This window comes from Mus musculus, chromosome 13, assembly GCF_000001635.26.
Source record: "Mus musculus strain C57BL/6J chromosome 13, GRCm38.p6 C57BL/6J".
Lineage (NCBI taxonomy): Eukaryota > Metazoa > Chordata > Mammalia > Rodentia > Muridae > Mus > Mus musculus.
The window spans coordinates 55,398,661-55,416,985 of record NC_000079.6 but is presented as its reverse complement, the minus strand read 5'-3'; the positions used below and the strand labels follow the sequence as shown (position 1 = coordinate 55,416,985).

The window sequence follows — 18,325 nt, the reverse complement described above, 5'->3', positions numbered from 1 at the left end:
GAGCACCCAACTGCTCTTCTGAAGGTCTGGAGTTCAAATCCCAGCAACCACATGGTGGCTCACAACCATCCGTAATGAGATCTGATGCCCTCTTCTGGAGCGTCTGAAGACAGCTACAGTGTACTTACATGTAATAAATAAATAAATAAATAAATAAATCTTAAAAAAAAAAAGAAAAAAATGTGGTTTGTGTTATGAGTGTGTCACAGTGTGGTGTGAAGGTCAGAGCACAACTCTGTGGAGCCAGTTCTCTCCTTCTGCCTTTGTGGGGGCTCTGGTGATAAAACTCAGGCCACCAGGCTTATAAGACAATGCACCCTTACTGTCTGAGCCTTTTTTTTTTTTTTTTATGGTTTTTCGAGACAGGCTTTCTCTGTGTAGCCCTGGCTGTCCTGGAACTCACTTTGTAGACCAGGCTGGCCTCGAACTCAGAAATCCGCCCGCCTCTGCCTCCTGAATGCTGGGATTAAAGGCGTGCACCACCATGCCTGGCACTTTTTTAATAATTAAAAACCTGAGAATTTGGGCTGGAGAGAGAATGACTCAGTGGTTAAGAGCACGGACTGCTCTTCCAGAGGTCCTGAGTTCAATTCCCAGCAATCACATGATGGCTCACAACCATCTGTAATGGGATCCAATGCCCTCTTCTGGTATGTCTGAAGACAGCGACATTGTACTCATATACATAAAATAAATACATTTCTTTTATTATATCTAAGTACACTGTAGCTGTCTTCAGATGCACCGGAAGAGAGCGTCAGAGCTCATTAAGGATGGTTGTGAGCCACCATGTGGTTGCTGGGATTTGAACTCAGGACCTTCAGAAGAGCAGTCAGTGCTCTTAACCACTGAGCCATCTCTCCAGTCCTAAATGTGTCTTTAAAAAAAAAAAAGTTAAAATTTCAAGACTTTTGAGCTGGTGAGATGGCTCAGTGGGTAAGAGCACCCGACTGCTCTTCCGAAGGTCCGAAGTTCAAATCCCAGCAACCACATGGTGGCTCACAACCACCCGTAATGAGATCTGATGCCCTCTTCTGGTGTGTCTGAAGACAGCTACAGTGTACTTACATATAATAAATAAATCTTAAAAAAATTTTTTCAAGACTTTTAAATTGCTGGGCAGTGGTGGCGCATGCCTTTAATCCCAGCACTCGGAGGAAGAGGCAGGCGGATTTCTGAGTTCGAGGCCAGCCTGGTCTACAAAGTGAGTTCCAGGACAGCCAGGGCTATACAGAGAAAAAACAAAAAACAAAACAAAAACAAAAAAAATCAAGACTTTTATGTGTTTCTGTGGACATGAGTGCAGGTGCCCAAGCAAGCCAGATGCACTGCTTTACCTGGGTGCTGGGAATTGAACTCTGGTCCTCTGAAAATGGCACTCAGTTGCGGGACCTTTTTTTATTTATTTTTTTATTTTATTTTATTTTAAATCATGTGTGTGTTTGTGTGTGAGCTTGCCTCAGGAGTTGTCAGATCTCTCGAGTGGGAGTTACAGGCTTTGTAGGCCAAAAGAGGTGATGCTGGGAACGGAACTCAGGCTCTGTGTAATGAATGCTCTTTCTTAACGCTGAGCCACCTTTCCAGCCTCTCATCCATCTTCTTCCATTTCCTCCTACATGCTACTTTTAGAACCGCCCCCGAACCCCCACCAACTCTACCGCCCTCTCCTTCTCCTCCTAGTTAGATGTTCTGTGACGTTTGCCTTACGTCACAGCCCCGCCCTGCGAACTTCGGGCATGCTGCCAGTGTTCTTAGCTCTGAATGCAGCCGGCCACCCCCCCTAATGCAAGCACAAGTTGCTGGGACTGACTGAGCGGAGATGAGTGACTGGAAGGGCTACATCAGTGCAGTGCTGCGGGATCAGCGGATCGATGACGTGGCTATCGTGGGCCACTCGGACAATCGCTGTGTGTGGGCATCACGGCCTGGGGGTCTGCTGGCTGCCATCTCCCCGCAGGAGGTGGGTGTGCTCACCGGGCCAGACCGGCACACCTTTCTGCAGACGGGTCTGAGCGTGGCAGGCCGCCGCTGCTGCGTTATCCGTGACTACCTGCTGGCCGAGGGTGACGGCGTACTGGATGCGCGCACCAAGGGGCTAGACGGGCGTGCAATCTGTGTGGGCCACACGCCACGGGCGCTCCTGGTGCTCATGGGCAGACGAGGCGTGCATGGAGGCATCCTCAATAAGACAGTGCACGATCTGATTGGTGGGCTGCGTGAGCAGTGCTCTTAGTAGGACAGCTAGACCGCCCGTGGTTGGTAGGGAGACCAGAATAAACCGTGAACTGGGTGCTCTGAGAGGTATCCTCTGTGTATTTGTGAGGAGTTGCAAACAAGAAAACTAGCTTATGGGGAGATTCTTGCAGAACAAAATAATCCTGGTGGTCCTCCAGGCCTCCTGGGCCCTGTTCCCTACTCCTGTGGTAGATGCCATATAGAGGCCTTTGGTCCTGGCACCTTCCCAGGGTTCCAGAGACCCCACACCTGATTAGGAATATTGGGGTGGCAAATTCTCAAACTCTACCTCAGGCTTCAGCAATCTTTCTCACAGAACTTTCCACACAAGTAGGCTTCACAGTGAACAACGGAGTGTCTCTCAGCATCTCCCTCCCCAGCACACACCAGCCAAGGTCTGTGGGATTCAGACTAAAGGCGAGTGTCCCTCTGTATGCTTGGAGATTTGGCTCCATGATACCTCAGAATACTTAAATCCTCAGGTGCTCAAGTCTCTTTTATAAAGCGACAGTGTTTGCAAAGAATCAACCTGCATCCCCTGGTGTGTGACCTCCAGGTGATTTAGATACCCAATATAAAAGCCATGTAAAGAATTATTGTGCCGTAGGGGTAAGGAATATGATTTCTTTAAAAAAGCCCATATATGATCAGGACAGATGCAACTTTCAACTTTTTTTTTCTATGCACAGTTAGCAGAATTGGCAGAAGTAAGGCCCATGTATACAGAAGGCCAGCTGTTCTTCTGTCCCTCCTGTTGGTACAAGAGTTGTGAGAAGATGAGAGGGTATAGCTGACTCTTTCCAGAAAAGTTTGGAGACTCCCTAGGCATCTGCACCCCCCTGTACCCACACAGTGTACTCACATTACACCCGCACTAATGGTCACACAGGCTCAGTACCTAGCATGTATTTGTGCACACTACCTCTTAATTACAAAAGCCCATGCCACTGTGGCCCTTAATATGCACAGGTACCCAAGGGTGGCACAAAAGCATGTACCTCAAGTGACACGCATCTACACATGTGTGCACACACACACACATGCTCTGTCTTTCTACTGTGGGCATTGTAAAAATACCACTCCTCGTTCCAGGCAGTAGTCGGGGCCTGTAGCCTAGAGACGGGTGGCATTGTGGTGAGCAGGCAGTGCCAGGCGGGGGGAGGGCGTGGCTGGGGGAAGCTCCTCCAGGAAGACTCTAGGGGGAAGTTGGGGTGAACGGGGCTCGGGCCTGGCATAACACAAGGTGGCTCTTGTGATAAGGCCATCCAGGGGCTGCAAAGAGTGCATCCAGCGAGGTAGGAAGTCCCATGTCTGCAGCCACTTGGGGAGGTGCCCGGGACTTCGGCTCTGCAGGACATTAACAAGCACCACAAAGGCCAGTAGAGCCCCAAAGGGCGTGCCCACTCCGACCATAGCCTGCCAGCCTGCCATGGAAATGCCAAACACCAGCGAGGGCAAGAGCAGGAAGCACACGAGCAGGTAGAGGACAGCAAACCAGCGGTACTTGGCGGTGCGTTTGCCCAGGGCCTTGGCCATGCGTATGGGCAGGCGTGTGCAGGGCAGCGGGTACCACAGTAGGATGCCCGAGATGTTGAAGAAGAAGTGGCAGAGGGCAATCTGCAGGAGAGAAGCCAGAAGTGATCAGGCACTGCCATGTGAGCCCAGCAGGGGGTAGATATCAGAGGCCTCACGTGCTCTGGGTAGCAGGAGAGAACCTCTCTAGGCTGATGTGGCTCCAGATGACACCAGACTGGTTATTAAAATATTGTGTTGCTGAACTGCTTGGCCAATGACAACTGCCCTGGACTTTTCCGCGTGTCTTATTAGCTGCTCCCATTAACTCCTCAGCGACACCCAGCAGCTAAAATGTCTTTCTGACACAGGATCTTCTTACTATGTAGACAAGGCTGGCCTTGCAGGCTGACCTTGGACTTTTGGCCATTTTCCTACCAAGTGCTGGGATAACAGGCATGTACTACCATGCTTGGCTTTAGCAGCCACTAAAGATTAAATATTTTTTTCTTTTCTTTTCTTTTTTTTTTCTCTTCTTTTTTGGTTGCCCACCCTGGCCCTTTAATTGGTCAGCATCTTGCTAGCTGTTTTGCTCCTAAATCATTTCCCACTTTGCCATCTGCTTACCATCCCTCCCTTCTATGCAACCTTGACAAGTCCCCCTAAGTCTAGGCCTCTGACAGCACACTGCCTGACTTGCTGCTGTTATCTGATACAATGTAGCAGTGATTCACTATTAGACACCAAGATCTACTTTGTTCATCCTGGTTCCCAGTGAGTTGATGCTGGTTATAAACATTGTTACATCCTCTGCGCTCTCCATCTTAGCCCTCTACTACCACAGACGGCCGGATCTCTCCATGTACCTGAAATGAGCTGGATAGCTTCTCCCTGGGGCTGGCAAGCGCTGCCAGGATGGCTGTAGTGGTAGTGCCAATGTTGGAGCCCAGGGTGAGAGGGTAGGCCCGCTCAATGCTGATCACACCCAGGCCTGGTAGGTAGGAGAGAACGCTGTTCTTTTTGGTCGACTTCCTTGAGCACCCACCCACCCCACCCCACTGATGCGCATGGCTGGTCATGGACACTCACCAATGAGTGGGGTGATGGCTGAGGTGAACACGGAGCTGCTCTGGACAACAAAGGTCATGCTGGCACCCACCACCATGGCAAAGTAGCCCGTGACCCAGGTGAAGGGGGCAGGAAAGTCTGAAAGGAAGCCAAATCCCCAGTAAGCTGGCTCAGCGAGAACCCTTGGGAGAGCAGGCACTGGCTTTAGGGAGGAGGTACTGAGGTAGTAGCTTCCTCCTAAGAATCTAACTGGTCCCGCCCCTATAGCGGCTTTCATTTGCTCTGCTTGCTCTAGTGACCAGAGAACTTTCCTCCTGGGACTATTACACTCTCCTGTAGTATATAATGGCTGATAGTGCACATCTTTAATTCGAGAACTCAAAAGGCAGAGGCAGGTGGATTTCTATGATTTGAGGGCAGCTTGGTCTACATAGTTCTAACCAGCCATGGTTGATTGAAAGAACCTGTCTAAAAACAACCAACCCCCCCCCCAAAAAAAGCCACCAAAACCAAACAAGCAAACAAAAGCATTGCAAGGTGTAAATATTTGTTATTCTGTAATGTTTAAGAAAAAAGTTACAAAATTCTGTCATCATTCTTCTGAAACATTTTTGATTCATGGCTGACTGACTCTGCAGATCAGGGTCCTACAGAGACAGAATGTCAACTCTGTTCACCCCAGGGCTCACCTCCTTGCTGGAAAGCCCATCCTGGCCTCCTAGGCACCCCTTACTCCCACATTAGTCACGTGTGACTCCCCAGTGTCAGTGCAATAACTCAAAAGCCCAAACTGTAGCTTAAAATGAGAATTGGTTAATGTCACCCCCAACTCCTGCCCCAATCCTGCAAATACACCATCACCCTCAGTAAAGCATGGACTCTGGGTAAAGTCTCTTGGCCCCTAAATCTGGTTCTATCTATCTATGTTGGGTCTAGTCGTAGCCTGTCTCTCCCAAGTTGCTGCCAGCCACTCTGTCCCAAACCTGCTGCAATTGCTACTGTCTCCATTCTGTAGTCCAGGTTGACCTCAAACTCTTCTTAATTCTCCTGCCTCAGCCTTCCAAGTGCAGAGATCACAGCTGTGAGTCATCACGTCTGACTTTCATCCTCTTGTGTTTTATTTCTCTCTGTGTGTAAGCCAGAGGGAAACCTTGTATCTTTACCTCTCTGTGTTTTCTTTTGGTGGTGGTGGTGGGGGGGGGGAGTAAGACAGGGTTTTCTGTGTGTAGCCTTGGCTGTCCTGGAACTTAGTAGACCAGGCTCACTTCACACTCATAAAGATTCACCTGCCTCTGCCTCCCAAGTGCTAGGGTCAAGGGTGTGAGCTATCACCACCTGACTGTCTTATTTTTTGAGACAAGGTAACACATGGACCCTAGATCTCATTAAGTGCCTCAACTGGCTGGCCAGCCGGATTCGGGATGCCCGTCTCTGCCTCATAGCACTGGTCGTACAGGCATGCACCCAAGCCCTGCTTTTTATGTGGGTTGTGGAAAGCCAACCCAGGCTCTAAGGCTTGCACAGCATGCACAGAATCCTGGCCCTGCTCTAATTTTATTTTGGCAGAGCTCGGTGGTGTATGGCTTTAATCCCAGCACCCTGGAGGCAGAGTTTCTGAGCTCAAGCAAATTTCTGAGTTCAAGGCCAGCCTGGTCTACATATCAAGTTCTAGACTAGTTAAGAATATATAGTCACCCCCGCCCCCCAAAAAAAGCCAAGGGTAGTGGTGGTGCATACATTTAATCCCAGTGCTTGGGAGGCATAGACAGGTGATCTCTGTGAGTTCGAGGCCAGCCTGGTCTACAGAGCTCCAGGTCCGCCAGAGCTACACAGAGAAACTGTCTTGAAACAAGCAAGAAATCAAGCAAGCAAACAAACAAACAAATAAAAAGCTTATTCTGTTTGTCGTGACAAGGCCTGAGCTAGCCTCAAAATCCTCCTGCCCACGCGCCTTGAGTGCTGGGATTACAAGCATGTGTCCTCATATCCAGCCCCCTCATCCACACCAGACTCCTTATGCAGGTCTTGGCTTACTCAGACAGACCTCTGATCACCTTGGGAACAACCTCTTTGGCACTGTGTTGTGTTGCCATTTGTCCTTCTGTCCCCTTGCCAGTCATGCATGCTTTACCATCACTGACCCCTCCCCACTCTTCCCTTCCTCCTAGCCTGAGAGTAAAGGAAGGCCAGGTAGGAAATAGTCCGGTTGGTGACCAAAATGATGGGCCCACCCAGGTGGCATGAGGAAATGGTGGACCTTTAGGGACAATATTAACCAGCTCTGTGCCACTGCCACCATTTGGGACACAGCCCAGCATGACCTAGTTGCCTGGTTTTATGAGAAAAATCACAATTCTGAGATCCTGGGATCCAGGATCCATTTCCTTTTGCCTCACTCCTGTGTCCTGTAGCACACAGTAGGGGCTTAATGTCCATTTGCCTATTAAACAGAGGTTTCTAGGTAGACATGGTCGTGTATAGCTGTAATCCTAAGACTTGGGAAGTCAAAGCAAGAACAACCGAAGTTCTTGGCCAGTCTCGGCTGCAGAGCAAGGTCTAGGGCATTGTGGACTACATGAAACCATGTCTTGAAAAATCCAGAACAAGTGAAAACAAAACCAGGGCACAGTGATGCATACATGTAGTTCCAGCCCCCTGGATAGAGGCAGGAAGAACTCTGTGAGTTCAAAACCAGCAGGGTCTACAAAGTGAATTCCAGGACAGCCAGCGCTACACAGAGAAACCGAGTCTCGAAAAACCAAAGTAAAGCAAAGCAAAGCAAAGCAAAACAATGGCTTCTAAGGATGCCCGTCTGCTAGAGAATGCAAAAGTCAGAGACAGCCTCAGTTTTCTGGCCGTCGGCATCTAAGGAGCCTCCAGGATGACCTGGTCCCACCTCTTCTTGATTCTTAGGGGAACCTGAGGTTTACAGATGATAGTGGTGAATTTAACGACACCCAGAAGAACTCATCTGGGCCCTGCCTAGGCCTGCAGTCTTCTTCCAGCTCACCTGTGTTGATGACCTTCTGGATGACATTGGCCACTTGGCCCTTGAGCAGGGAGTTGAGCATCTTCACAAGGAGGATAAGACAAGTGCAGAGAACCACCAGGGAGCCCGCCAGCAGAATGAGCCCCACGGCCAGGTCGGGCAGCCCCGTATCCACGAAGATATGGTTGCCTGAAAGGGCAGTATCAGGAGTCTTTATCCCTACATCCGGCTTCCCGCCTTTACCAACCAACGAGCTGTGAGCCTAAGACCCCCACATCTAGGTCCTTCAGCCTCTGCACCAGGGACTCCGTAAGCCCAGATGTTAGCTGCTTTTCCCGGGGCTGGACAGAACATGAGCAGCGGCCAGCCAGGGCACGGCGGTGCAGGGCTATCACGTGGGACGCCTCCCATGTTAGAGGTACTTACATTTCTCCATGGTGGTGTTTGCAAGGCTGCCGATGGCCTCTACCCTGGACATAGAAGTGGAAGCCTAAATTCAGAGGAAGGTGACTTAGAGAAGCTAGAAAAAGCACAGCCGGGGTGGGATGGGGTGGGGGGGCGGAGCTAAAAGAGGTTCTGGCGAAATGGGAGTACCAGAACACATTTCTGGCTCTGTGATCATGGACCTGTTGCTTGGCCTCTCTGCGCCTACCTTCTCAGTAGAAGAGATGAAGTTGAAATACCACTCAGAAATATGACCTCGTACATATTCTACCCTGTCACTGGCCTGATCTGCCTACCCCTGGGATCAGTGGGGACCTCCAATCACCACATTAGTAGCGTCTTGTCTTGTCTTGGTCCCCCTCTCTCTCAGTGGCTTCTGCAGCCCCTTTTCTGAAAGCCTCCATCCCTACCTGTTCTTACCAGTTCTTATCCTCATGACGCCTTCTTCCTCAGTTCCTGCCCCATGATCCCTCTAAGGCTCACTTAGCCCAAGCTTCATTCTGCCCAAACTCAGTGCCTTGCCCTTTGTGGAACCCAAATGGAAGGAAGATGGGTGAGGGCAGAGGGTCTAGCCCTGATCCTTTCTTCTGGACCCACTGAGTGAAGTGAAGAAGAGTCCCTAGATACAGGGGACCAAAGTCAGGCAGGTGACCTAAATTATGGTAGAATTTAGCTGCCTGTGAAGATGGCGGGTCTGTAGAGACAGCAGCGATTTAGCTCCAGACCACTGTTACCATGCAGAGATACACCCCAGTGTGGCCCAGCTCCTGGTTCTATAAGAGAAAACACAATTATGTAGCTTTAGGCTCAATTCCTATGCATGTTGTATCTACTCTGATGCCTCTTTTCCTTCAATACTCTGGATTGAGCTTAGACGCTCACAAATATTCAGCGAACATCCCAACTACTGAGCTACACCCCAAGACCTCATTTCATTTTTTATTTTGAGATGGGGGTCTCACTAAATTATCCAGGTAGGCGCTGGACTTGCCATCCTCCTGCCTCAGCCCCCAAGTATTTAGCAGTCACACGCCTATGTCAGTAGGCCTATGGAGATACACTTTAAAGTTCCAGGAAGCAGAGTTCTCAGGCCAGCAGAAGTGTCCTTTCGGGTGGTAGAGTACCAGTCTGTCGTTTCACTGGATTATGGACTTGTTGAAAATGAAGCCAGGATTCTGTACTTTGCCCACTGGTGCCCAGGAATCATGGAGCTGTGTCAGGAGGAAACGCAATGGCCATGGAGAAGCTAAGGGTGGGGCTCAGGAGGGAGCTGACACTGGGAGGCTTATGGCTTCTTTAGGTTCTTTTCCAAGCCATGTGTCATTTAAAGACTGTATGATCAGGTTGGGGCTTGGGCCAACCCTTGTCTATATGGACAAGATCCTGGTTTCATTCCCAATATCACAAAAGTAAAACAAAACAATACAAAAAGCCTCCAGTGTAATGTCGACAGGCTCAACAGCCTGCAGCTGGTTTGTGCGATGCTCTCCCTTGAGCAAGACATCGTGCTCAGCTGTTATTCCCAGTTCACTATAGCCTTGGGGCACCACCAAGTCCAAAGGCCTGAACTCTAGGCAAGAAACTAGGATAAAAATCATCTTCTAGGACAGAAATCCAGATGGGTACTTGGAGAGCTGAGGCAGGAGGATTGTCATGAGTTTAAAGCCAGCCTGGATTAGTGTGAGATCTTATCTCAAGAAGAAAACAAAACAACAATGTTAATAAGGTGAGAGATTCTGCTGACCTGCTCAGGAGAAACTGGGGGATTAGTCAGGAAGAGTCAGGCTGGGGTTTAGTCATGGGGAGAGCCAAGTGTTTGCTGAGTTCAAATCTCCTTTTAAAATCAACTTTCTGGGACAGGCCACACCACCTCTCTGAGCCTGTTTAAATCTGGATAATTGGGGCTCAAAAGCACAGGGCACTCTTCCAGAAGCCTCAGGTTCAATCCCCACATCCACGTGGCATCTCACAAGTGCCTGTAACTCCAGTGTTAGGGGATCTGGCACATAGACATGCATGCAGGCAAAATACCAGGGCACATAAAACAAATACATCTTTGGGAAAAATAAATTGGAATAGTAAAGATATAAAGGTTACAGAAGAAAAGATCCTGACCCTTTTGGGAAGGGACTTGGAAGACCTTCCTGAAGGTCTCCAGCCCAAAGCCCTAGGAAGCAGATGACTTCTTGAGATACGTGCACACCTTACTGGCTTTCTCTGAGCTGCTTCCTGGGGTCTTCTGGGGAGGGGATTTTTGTGGGTCTTATAGAGGCTGGAGGCAGGTGAATGTCCCACTGTGGGGTTGACTGAGTCGGGGCAAGGCTAGGCTGAGGACTGAGGTATCTGGAGTGTTGTTGTTTATTTGTAGTTTTGGTGCTCCAGACCTCACTCAACGATGATTGTGTTCTCCTCCCTCCTATGGGGTTCTGGAAACTTGACTTTTCTTCCTGGGATTGTGTGACCTTAACTGAACCCAGAAAGGGAGTCAGAGACCCTAAAGTGGAAGATGGGAACGGAGAGACAAGGGAGTGACAAGGGAGGATCCACTGTAATGCCAGGCTAGGGCAGAATGGAAGGGAGAGAGAATCCTTTAAGGAGAGCATACAGGGCAGAGAAGGTAGGAACTCTGGCCTAGCTCATAGAGCTGGGAAGGCCAGATCTGGTCCCGTTCCCAAGATGTGTCCCCCCTGTCTGTGGTAGAGAAGTGGCGAAGAAAGGGAGCCGGGTGGAAGTGGAAAGCAGAACAAAAGAGTGTGCCACAGTCCTGCGCTCACACTGCGGCTGAGCTATTCTCAGCTGTGTGAAATGGAGCCGGCGGTACACGTAACCTCTCTGGCTTCCGTTGTCTCCATGACAGAGTCCCTGAAGCTGTCTTCTTTTCCCCGCGGGGCTACTTGGAAGCATCTTGGAAGAGAGAGCATCTTGGTATTTAAGAGCCTACAGGGACATCCTAGATTGAGACACTTCTGGGAACTGAAGGAGGTGATTAAGTTCACAAAGGACTTCCATACTTCAAGAGTCCTTCCTCAGGAGAGAACCACAGAGGATGTGGGCTTGCACAATAGCTTCCCCTTTGAGGGTATAGTAGCTGAGGGGCCCTTTGTTCTTCTGGAAGCCGCGGAGCACTTTAGGCCAATAGCGCCATCTGGTGGCTGCAAAGAGAACTTCTCAGAGCGTCTCCACTCCACCAGCCTTGAGAGGGTGGCGTGGTCTGGGGTGTGCTGCAGGCAGGAAGAGAAATGGACACAGATTCGGGTACCTTAGAGTGGCATCTGGGAGAATCAGCTGCACGAGGAGTGAATTTTCCATTAGGATCGAGACTTGCCCTCCATTACAGGAAGCAATAATACAGGAAGTCACTTGTACCCCTCTGAGAGAGGCTGCTTCCCATCTGCAGAGTGGAGATTAATAGCAGCTGCCCCTAGTTACCAGTCCTTCAAAGATGCCGCTTAAGTCAGGCAGGTACAGTTGTCAGTTCACACTGAGACTCTCAGAAGGGATTCCAAGGACAATGCCAGGTCACCCATCATCCCACAAGTCTCAGACGCTCAAAAGACTTGATTCCCCCTTTCTATTGAGACCAGTTTGGCTAACGTTGGGTCCAGTGTGGTGAAGGCTGGAGGCCATGAAGAGTTGAAAAGAAAAATGAGGGTAGTAAAAAAAAAAAAAAAAAAAAAAAAAAAAAAAAAAAAAAAAAAAAGGCACATCCCAGGACCATGTGATGCTGCTGTGTAAGTCACATCCCTGCAGGGGACAGGTCCAGAGGAGGCAGAGAGCAGGGTCCTCAGATCCAGCCTTATACTCCAAGCCAAGAAATGCAACCTGCTGTTAGAGAAAAAGGTTTCCTGCTAGTTCAGGGACCTGAACCAGTGCTCTGGCAAGTGACAGCTGGAACAGCAAACAGCCTGAAGGCTGGCCCAGCTGAGTTTCCGTTTGTGTAAAATGGCTGGCACACTTGGCTGGTCTCATTTCATGACTACAGTGGGTGAAGAGGTTCAGGGCACAGGTAGAGACTTGCCCAAGACAGACATCAGGACGGAAATATCTCCAAGGCTTTTTTAGATCAGTACGTGATTTCTCCTCCTCTCTCCAGACTGTGCTTTCTGAGGCTGCAGTGACTCACAGAGCTTGCCTGAGAGTGCCAGAGAGCTCATGAGAAGGTGGCTGACGTGTTAGGAAGATCACAGAGGCAGCCTTAAAGCTGTCCACGTAGGCTTTTTGTTGTCAAGCTGCCTTGAACTCTCGGAAGAGCAGAACTCTCAGAAGGGTGGCATTGATGCCGTGAGCCACTTGGGATGCCAAGGAACACCGCAGGGCCGGCTGACGGAACATGTTTCCTGAGTGCTGGTAGAAAGGACCGGGAACATCCACAGCAAGAGGACAGAAGGTGGAGGATGGGCCTGTGCCTCTGCCGTGCGCTCTGGGTTTCCCTGTAGCTTTTCTAAATGGAGCTATTTCTTGTATGCAATAATTAAGGAGAAGCAAATTGGGAAGGCTGTGGTTTGGTGAAGCAGTTTTTCCCTTTTATGGCTGAGTAAGAAAGTGTGCTAATTGCCTACTTCCTTGTGCCTAATCGCCTTGCTATTATGCCTACTACCACAGGCATAACGGCTGATCCATGAGTGCCCAACCAATCCCAGCAGTTCCTCATTCTGAGCAGAAACAATGAACTTGTGGCTCCCAATGAAAGTGCCCCTGCCAGCACCAGGGACTGCTATGTCTCTCAGGGGAGCCACCCCTGAGAGTTAGTGAGCATCACACCTAGTCTTGCTCCTTAGCTGGAATCCTAGGGTCCAAACTTCTCGATATCCTTCTGGACTCTCTTCCTGGTCCTCTCCACCTTACTTACACCTCAAGCTCCAAGCATGGCAGAGCCCAGTGACTAGCCCCAAGTGTCCCTGCAGCAGGGTAGTCCTGGGCCTGCGTCTCTGTCTGTGAAACCAAAGGGTTGAGCTTGATCCATGGTTTCCAGACTCAATCACAGAGCAGTTAGAGGGCAAGTCGGAGACATGGCAACCGGGCTCATTCCCAACATTTTTTTCCAGATTCAATTGGTCTAGGAAGGATGTGTACATACTACGCGGTGGGTTTTCTTCTACTCTGTATCTAGTTTACATCTCTAATAGGTTCCCAGGTGGTATGGATGCTGTTAGTCTGGGGAACAACAGCTTTTTGAAAGCCACTGGGCCAGATCAATTACACGCAACACTAAATACACAGATGATGCTTGCCTACAGCAGCGTGTGCAGCTAGGAGGGATTACCAATGTCTGTCCTGGCTGTACTGATGCAGAACAATTGCACATCTGCTCTTTCCTAGCCAAGTGATTTCCAAAGTCTCTGAGACAAACAGGCCAGTGTCTAAAGAGGGTGTCGTCTTACCTGACTCTGGAACTCACCTCTGTTGTGTCTGGGTGACACCAAATCCGAATGAGACTGTGATTCCTCAGGGACTCATCCCCCACGGCAATGCTGGTGATCACAGACTTGTCCAGCTGTGAGCAAGATGATGATGACGATGACGTGTGTGTGTGTGTGTGTGTGTGTGTGTGTGTGTGAGAGAGAGAGAGGGGGGGGGTGAAGGTAGGGCCACTCGATATCCCACATCTGTCCATCCTGTGGCAAGTCCCACCCTCACCTGGATGATGAGTCTTGTGAAGGGCTCTGTGATGACTTTGAGAAGGTCGGGGGCATCACGGCCACCTCGGATGTTGAAGGAAGCAACCACAAGCCCGGTGACATGGTGTAGGTAGCCCGTGGCAGCCTCCAGGGGCAGTAGGACCAGAACAGACAGCCAGTTAAAACAGTCATGCACGGTCGCCCCTGCAAAAGCCCTGAGCAGGGACGTCACATTGTGGGACACCTAGACCCAAGGTGTGCCCAAGCTGAGGGGCCCCAGCACTCAGTTCTGCCCTCTCCCCCAACAAGTGTGAGGCCCGAACCTCCTTCCCCAGCTCACCGCCTGAAGTCAGTCCTGTCCCCTGCCTGCATCAGGGCCACAATGGTGTTGGTGACAGAGGTTCCGATGTTGGAGCCCATGATGATCGGAATGGCGGAGCTCACCTCCAACACTGGTGAAAGAGGAACCTCTCAAACGCCTGGGCTGCAGCTGCAGCCTCTGTCCTACCATAATATTTCCTACGAGGCCTGTGACTTGTGTTCCAGCCTCAGACGTCTTTTCCAGTGTCCTCTTGACTTCCTAGGCTGAGCCTCACAGGTCCATGTGTACACACACAGTGTATTTACTTGTGTGTGAGCATATCCACATGTGGCAAGATTCGCACACTGTACAGGGTGTGTCCATGTGCTCCTGAGCGTGGACATGTGCATGTGACTGTGTCATGGGAACTCACACCTTGTGCAGTCCACACGTTGTGTGTGTGTGCAGGTATGCCTTACCACAAGTGGGATTGCTGGTTTTATGTGTTGACTTGGCTAGCTGATAGCACCCAGTTGATTTTAAGAGTATTTTTGTGTGTCTACGTGTGTGAGCGTGTGTGTGTGTGTGTGTGTGTGTGTGTGTGTGTGTGTGTGTGGTGTATGCAAAGGTGGAAACCCGAAGAATTCACACGTTCAGCTCTAGTACTCTCTAATTTTTTACCATGAGGCAGCATCTCTTGCATAACCTGGAGCTAGGTGGTAGCCATGGCACTCCAGCAATTCCACCGATGCTCCTGGCACTGGTGTGTGTGCAGCTGTGCCCAGGCTCTTATGTGAGTACTGGAAATTCAAACAGGGGACTTCACATCATATAGCAAGCACTCTGACCCACTGAGACTCCCTAGCCCCAGGTAAAGAAGATGATTCGTGATCTTCCTGGAGGGAGAGATTTCACCTGTAGCTCACAGGGTTGGCTTCCACCTACACACCCTGCCCCTCTGAATAGGTCACACTGTAAATGTCAGACTTGGGCACCCAGCCACACAATCTCAAAAGTCAATTCTTTTTTTTTTTTAATGATGTATCTATTTTTATTTCATGTGCACTGGTGTTTTGCCTGCATGTATGTTTGAGTGAAGGTGTTGGAGATCCTGAAACTCAAGGTGAAACTGAAGTTACAGGCAGTTGTGAGCTGCCATGAGAGTACTGGGAATTGAAGCTGGGTCCTCTGGAAGAGCAGCCTGTGTTCTTGACCACTAAGAGCATCCCTGCAGCCCTGTAAGTCAATTCTTTGCAATAGATTGCATGCGTGGGGTGGTTTTTACTGGCTGGCTTTCTCTGGCTTTCCTGAGCAATGGTGTGGCTGAAGGGAGGTGGCCTTCCAGGAGCTGTGGTTCCCCCTCTGCCACACTCCCCAGCTCCCGGAGCTCCTTTCTGACTCAGCTCTTGGCCTTGTTTCAGGGGACAGTGCAAGAGATGCTGAAGTCCCACCCTTCCCCTCAGCCTCCTCAGCAATTCCACATGCCTGCCCCGATCGTGAAGGACCAGGCCCTTGGGCTCTATCCCCGGCCATGCTGGGCCGACTCACAGCCGGAGGAGACCATGCTGACAATGATGGATGTAGAGGTACTGGAACTCTGCACCAGAACTGTCACCAGGATCCCCACCACCAGCCCTGCCACTGGGTTGGATAGGATGGCATTGTCCTTGAAGATGTCCCCAGCCACCTTCCCTGCAGAACAGAAGCCAGTGTCAACTGAGACCCTTCTGAACCCTTTCCCTGCCCTTCTCCACCTGGGCCCTACCTCCAGCCAACTGGAAGGCGGAGCTGAGCACATCCAGGGAGCAGACAAAGAGGTAAAGGAAAGCCAGCATCAGAGGCACCTTCAGGAGCTTCGTGCCAACCTGGGCAAGCTTCTGGGACAGCCTGGGCTCTGGAGGTGGGGCAAACATGAAGACAGTGGACAGAACACTAGAGCAAGTGACCGCCCATAATCCCACTGCTCCCCAACTTGGCCTACCTGGCTTTTGCTCCTCTTCCTGAGCCAGCTTGGTAGGTAGTGGGTCATGACATTCCAGGACTTCCCCACAGGGACAGCTGTGCTCTGTGAGGGTGACCGGGCTCAGACTGGAGATGGCATAGGTGGATGTTCCAGGAATCCTGTGCAGGACTGAGGAGGGAGACTGATTAGGACTTCCCAGAGGCCTCAGCAACCCAGAAGAAACAGGTAGAGGGACAGCAGGTAGCCAACTGTGGGCAAGCAGGTCTCAGGGTATAGGAGTAATATTTACCTTGTGGGCTGGGCACATAAGCAAAGGTTGCCCCATGCACCATGTGTCTCCCACGGACTGGAAGTGGGGAGACAGCCGGTCCCCCCAATCTCTCGCTGTAGGACATCATGTTGGGCACCCACAATGAGTCCTGCATATCAAAAGGTTGGGACAAATCTGACAGTTGCTGTGTCTGGGACATTCATACACTCATACCCACATAGATGATATCCAACTTAGGGTCTGTGATTCTTTTCATCCTCAGACACATCTAGAGATGGACACCCAGGTGCTTGTCACAGACCTAAGCAGCCATTCATCCACCCAGTAGGGTTTTGTAGCTGATTTGTTTTGCTGGAAATGGAACTTAGGGCCTCATCATAGGAGGCAGGCACTCCAGTGTTGAGGCCCATCCCCAGTCCCAGGAAGTATTTCCTGAATGCGTAGTGTTTGCTGAGTTCTGAGTTAGACACTCAAGTACAGTAGCAATTAAAGACACATACAGCCACTGCTCTCAAAGTCTAGTGGGGAGACAGCTGCAAATGTATAATGTCTCAGTGAATAGAGATAGCAACCAGGTATTGTGACGAATTCAGGTACCACTATGCCTAGAGTGTTCACAGCAGGGCAGGGCAGGGCAGGGTAGGGCAGGGCAGGGCAGGGCAGGACAGGGCAGGACAGGACAGGACAGGTGCTCTCGAGAGAAGGAAGAGCAGGGATTATTTTAGCTCAGGGGGAGCAAAGCAGGCTGGGCTGGTGTTGGGATGTCATGTGTAGCAGGAAGAGGAAACCCAGAAAGAGCTAGGGTGAAGGGATAGGGGTAGGGTTGGGACACAGGGGCCCTGGGCTCACCTTGACTGTGGCTCAGCTCCAGCCCGGCTGCTTGGGGAAGTCTAAAGAGGAACTAAGACCCTCTTCTTTATACCCTCGGGTCAAGGGCAAAGTCCTTAATGAACTAGAAGAACTTTAGCTGCCTTCCCTCTTTTCCCCATTAAATTAACTTTACCCCCAAGATTCCTTCCAGTTAATTGCTAATCTTCACCTCTGCAGGGGGAGCCTATGGTCAGACTGTCCTCTCTCACTACACCAGCACAAATCACAACCCACAGGGTACAGGCTCATCCTGGTCATGGACAGAGACTCCGACACCCCTCTGGTACCTTGTTCTTAGGGACTCAAAAGCAATTTTGTGTCTCCTGTCCATTCTTGGCTTATGAATGGACAGGACTCCCCAGAGAGTGACCCAGACATCTGGTGACCTTGCCATGCATCTGGATGTCTGTGAGGCTGTGTATGTCTTAAGGGGTACACTTCAACAGAAGGGGGAGCCCAGGGGAGAATCCCAGTGAGGCTGCATCTTTGAACCGTGGAGGGTCTGCAGGGCTGAACAATGGATCACGATGTGAGATTAAGAGATCACAGAGTCACTGCCCAGACCAAGAAGAGATGGCTCTGTGGTTTAGCATCCTTCTTAAAGTGTTGCTATGGGATCTGTCAGAAGGAGTGTCTGGAAGCAGGGGCAGCAGCTGAGATGCGGAGGAGAGACCCGGGGAAGAGGTGGCCTGGCTGAACTAAGGTGGGCTCAGGAGAAACAGGGGACAGGAAGCTTCCCAGAGGCATTGGGAAGGAGGAAGAGGAACAGTTGGGATCTGGAAGTGCATGATATGCAGTAAGTCCTGTGGGAAAGAGTTCACGGGAGCCACATCCCCAAACCCAACAAGTGATTCATGAGTGCATAGTAGATCCTAAGTTCTGAGTTAGATGCTGGGGTACAGTCCTAAGTAAAACCACACACAGCCACTGCCCCTCAGGATGTTCAAAGTCTGGCCAGGAGACGGCTGCAAATGATGTCATCTCTAAGCGAGTAGAAATGGCAACCAAGTGTCATGACAAATGCAGGTACCCTAGAGCAATGGTTCCAAGCCTT

The 18,325-nt window shown here is 50.4% G+C and overlaps 2 protein-coding genes across 4 annotated transcripts; one reads left to right on the top strand and one right to left on the bottom strand.

Annotated features, from left to right (window-relative positions):
• The first annotated feature begins 1,753 nt into the window (after nucleotides 1–1,753).
• On the top strand, nucleotides 1,754–2,298 carry Pfn3 (profilin 3). The gene has a single exon (NM_029303.2). The coding sequence runs from the start codon at nucleotides 1,820–1,822 to the stop codon at nucleotides 2,231–2,233; it is 414 nt and encodes a 137-aa protein (NP_083579.1). The 5' UTR covers nucleotides 1,754–1,819; the 3' UTR covers nucleotides 2,234–2,298.
• Slc34a1 (solute carrier family 34 (sodium phosphate), member 1) lies at nucleotides 2,291–17,364 on the bottom strand. Of its 3 annotated transcripts, NM_011392.2 has the most exons (13): nucleotides 17,251–17,338; nucleotides 16,420–16,549; nucleotides 16,149–16,298; nucleotides 15,933–16,061; nucleotides 15,716–15,859; nucleotides 14,207–14,318; nucleotides 13,886–14,081; nucleotides 13,647–13,742; nucleotides 8,231–8,294; nucleotides 7,826–7,993; nucleotides 4,837–4,953; nucleotides 4,614–4,738; nucleotides 2,291–3,852 (listed from the first exon to the last, which is right to left on the bottom strand). In NM_011392.2, exons 2-13 carry the CDS (start codon nucleotides 16,526–16,528, stop codon nucleotides 3,349–3,351), a joined length of 1,914 nt encoding a protein of 637 aa, NP_035522.2. In that variant the 5' UTR covers nucleotides 16,529–16,549; nucleotides 17,251–17,338; the 3' UTR covers nucleotides 2,291–3,348. The 3 variants fall into 3 exon arrangements, with proteins under 3 accessions (NP_035522.2, XP_006517240.1, XP_006517241.1); XM_006517177.3 differs by lacking the exons at nucleotides 15,716–15,859; nucleotides 15,933–16,061 and having other exon boundaries at nucleotides 2,906–3,852; nucleotides 17,251–17,364; XM_006517178.3 differs by lacking the exons at nucleotides 15,716–15,859; nucleotides 15,933–16,061; nucleotides 16,149–16,298; nucleotides 16,420–16,549; nucleotides 17,251–17,338 and adding an exon at nucleotides 15,653–15,671 and having other exon boundaries at nucleotides 2,906–3,852.
• Between the last annotated feature and the right edge of the window lie 961 nt (nucleotides 17,365–18,325).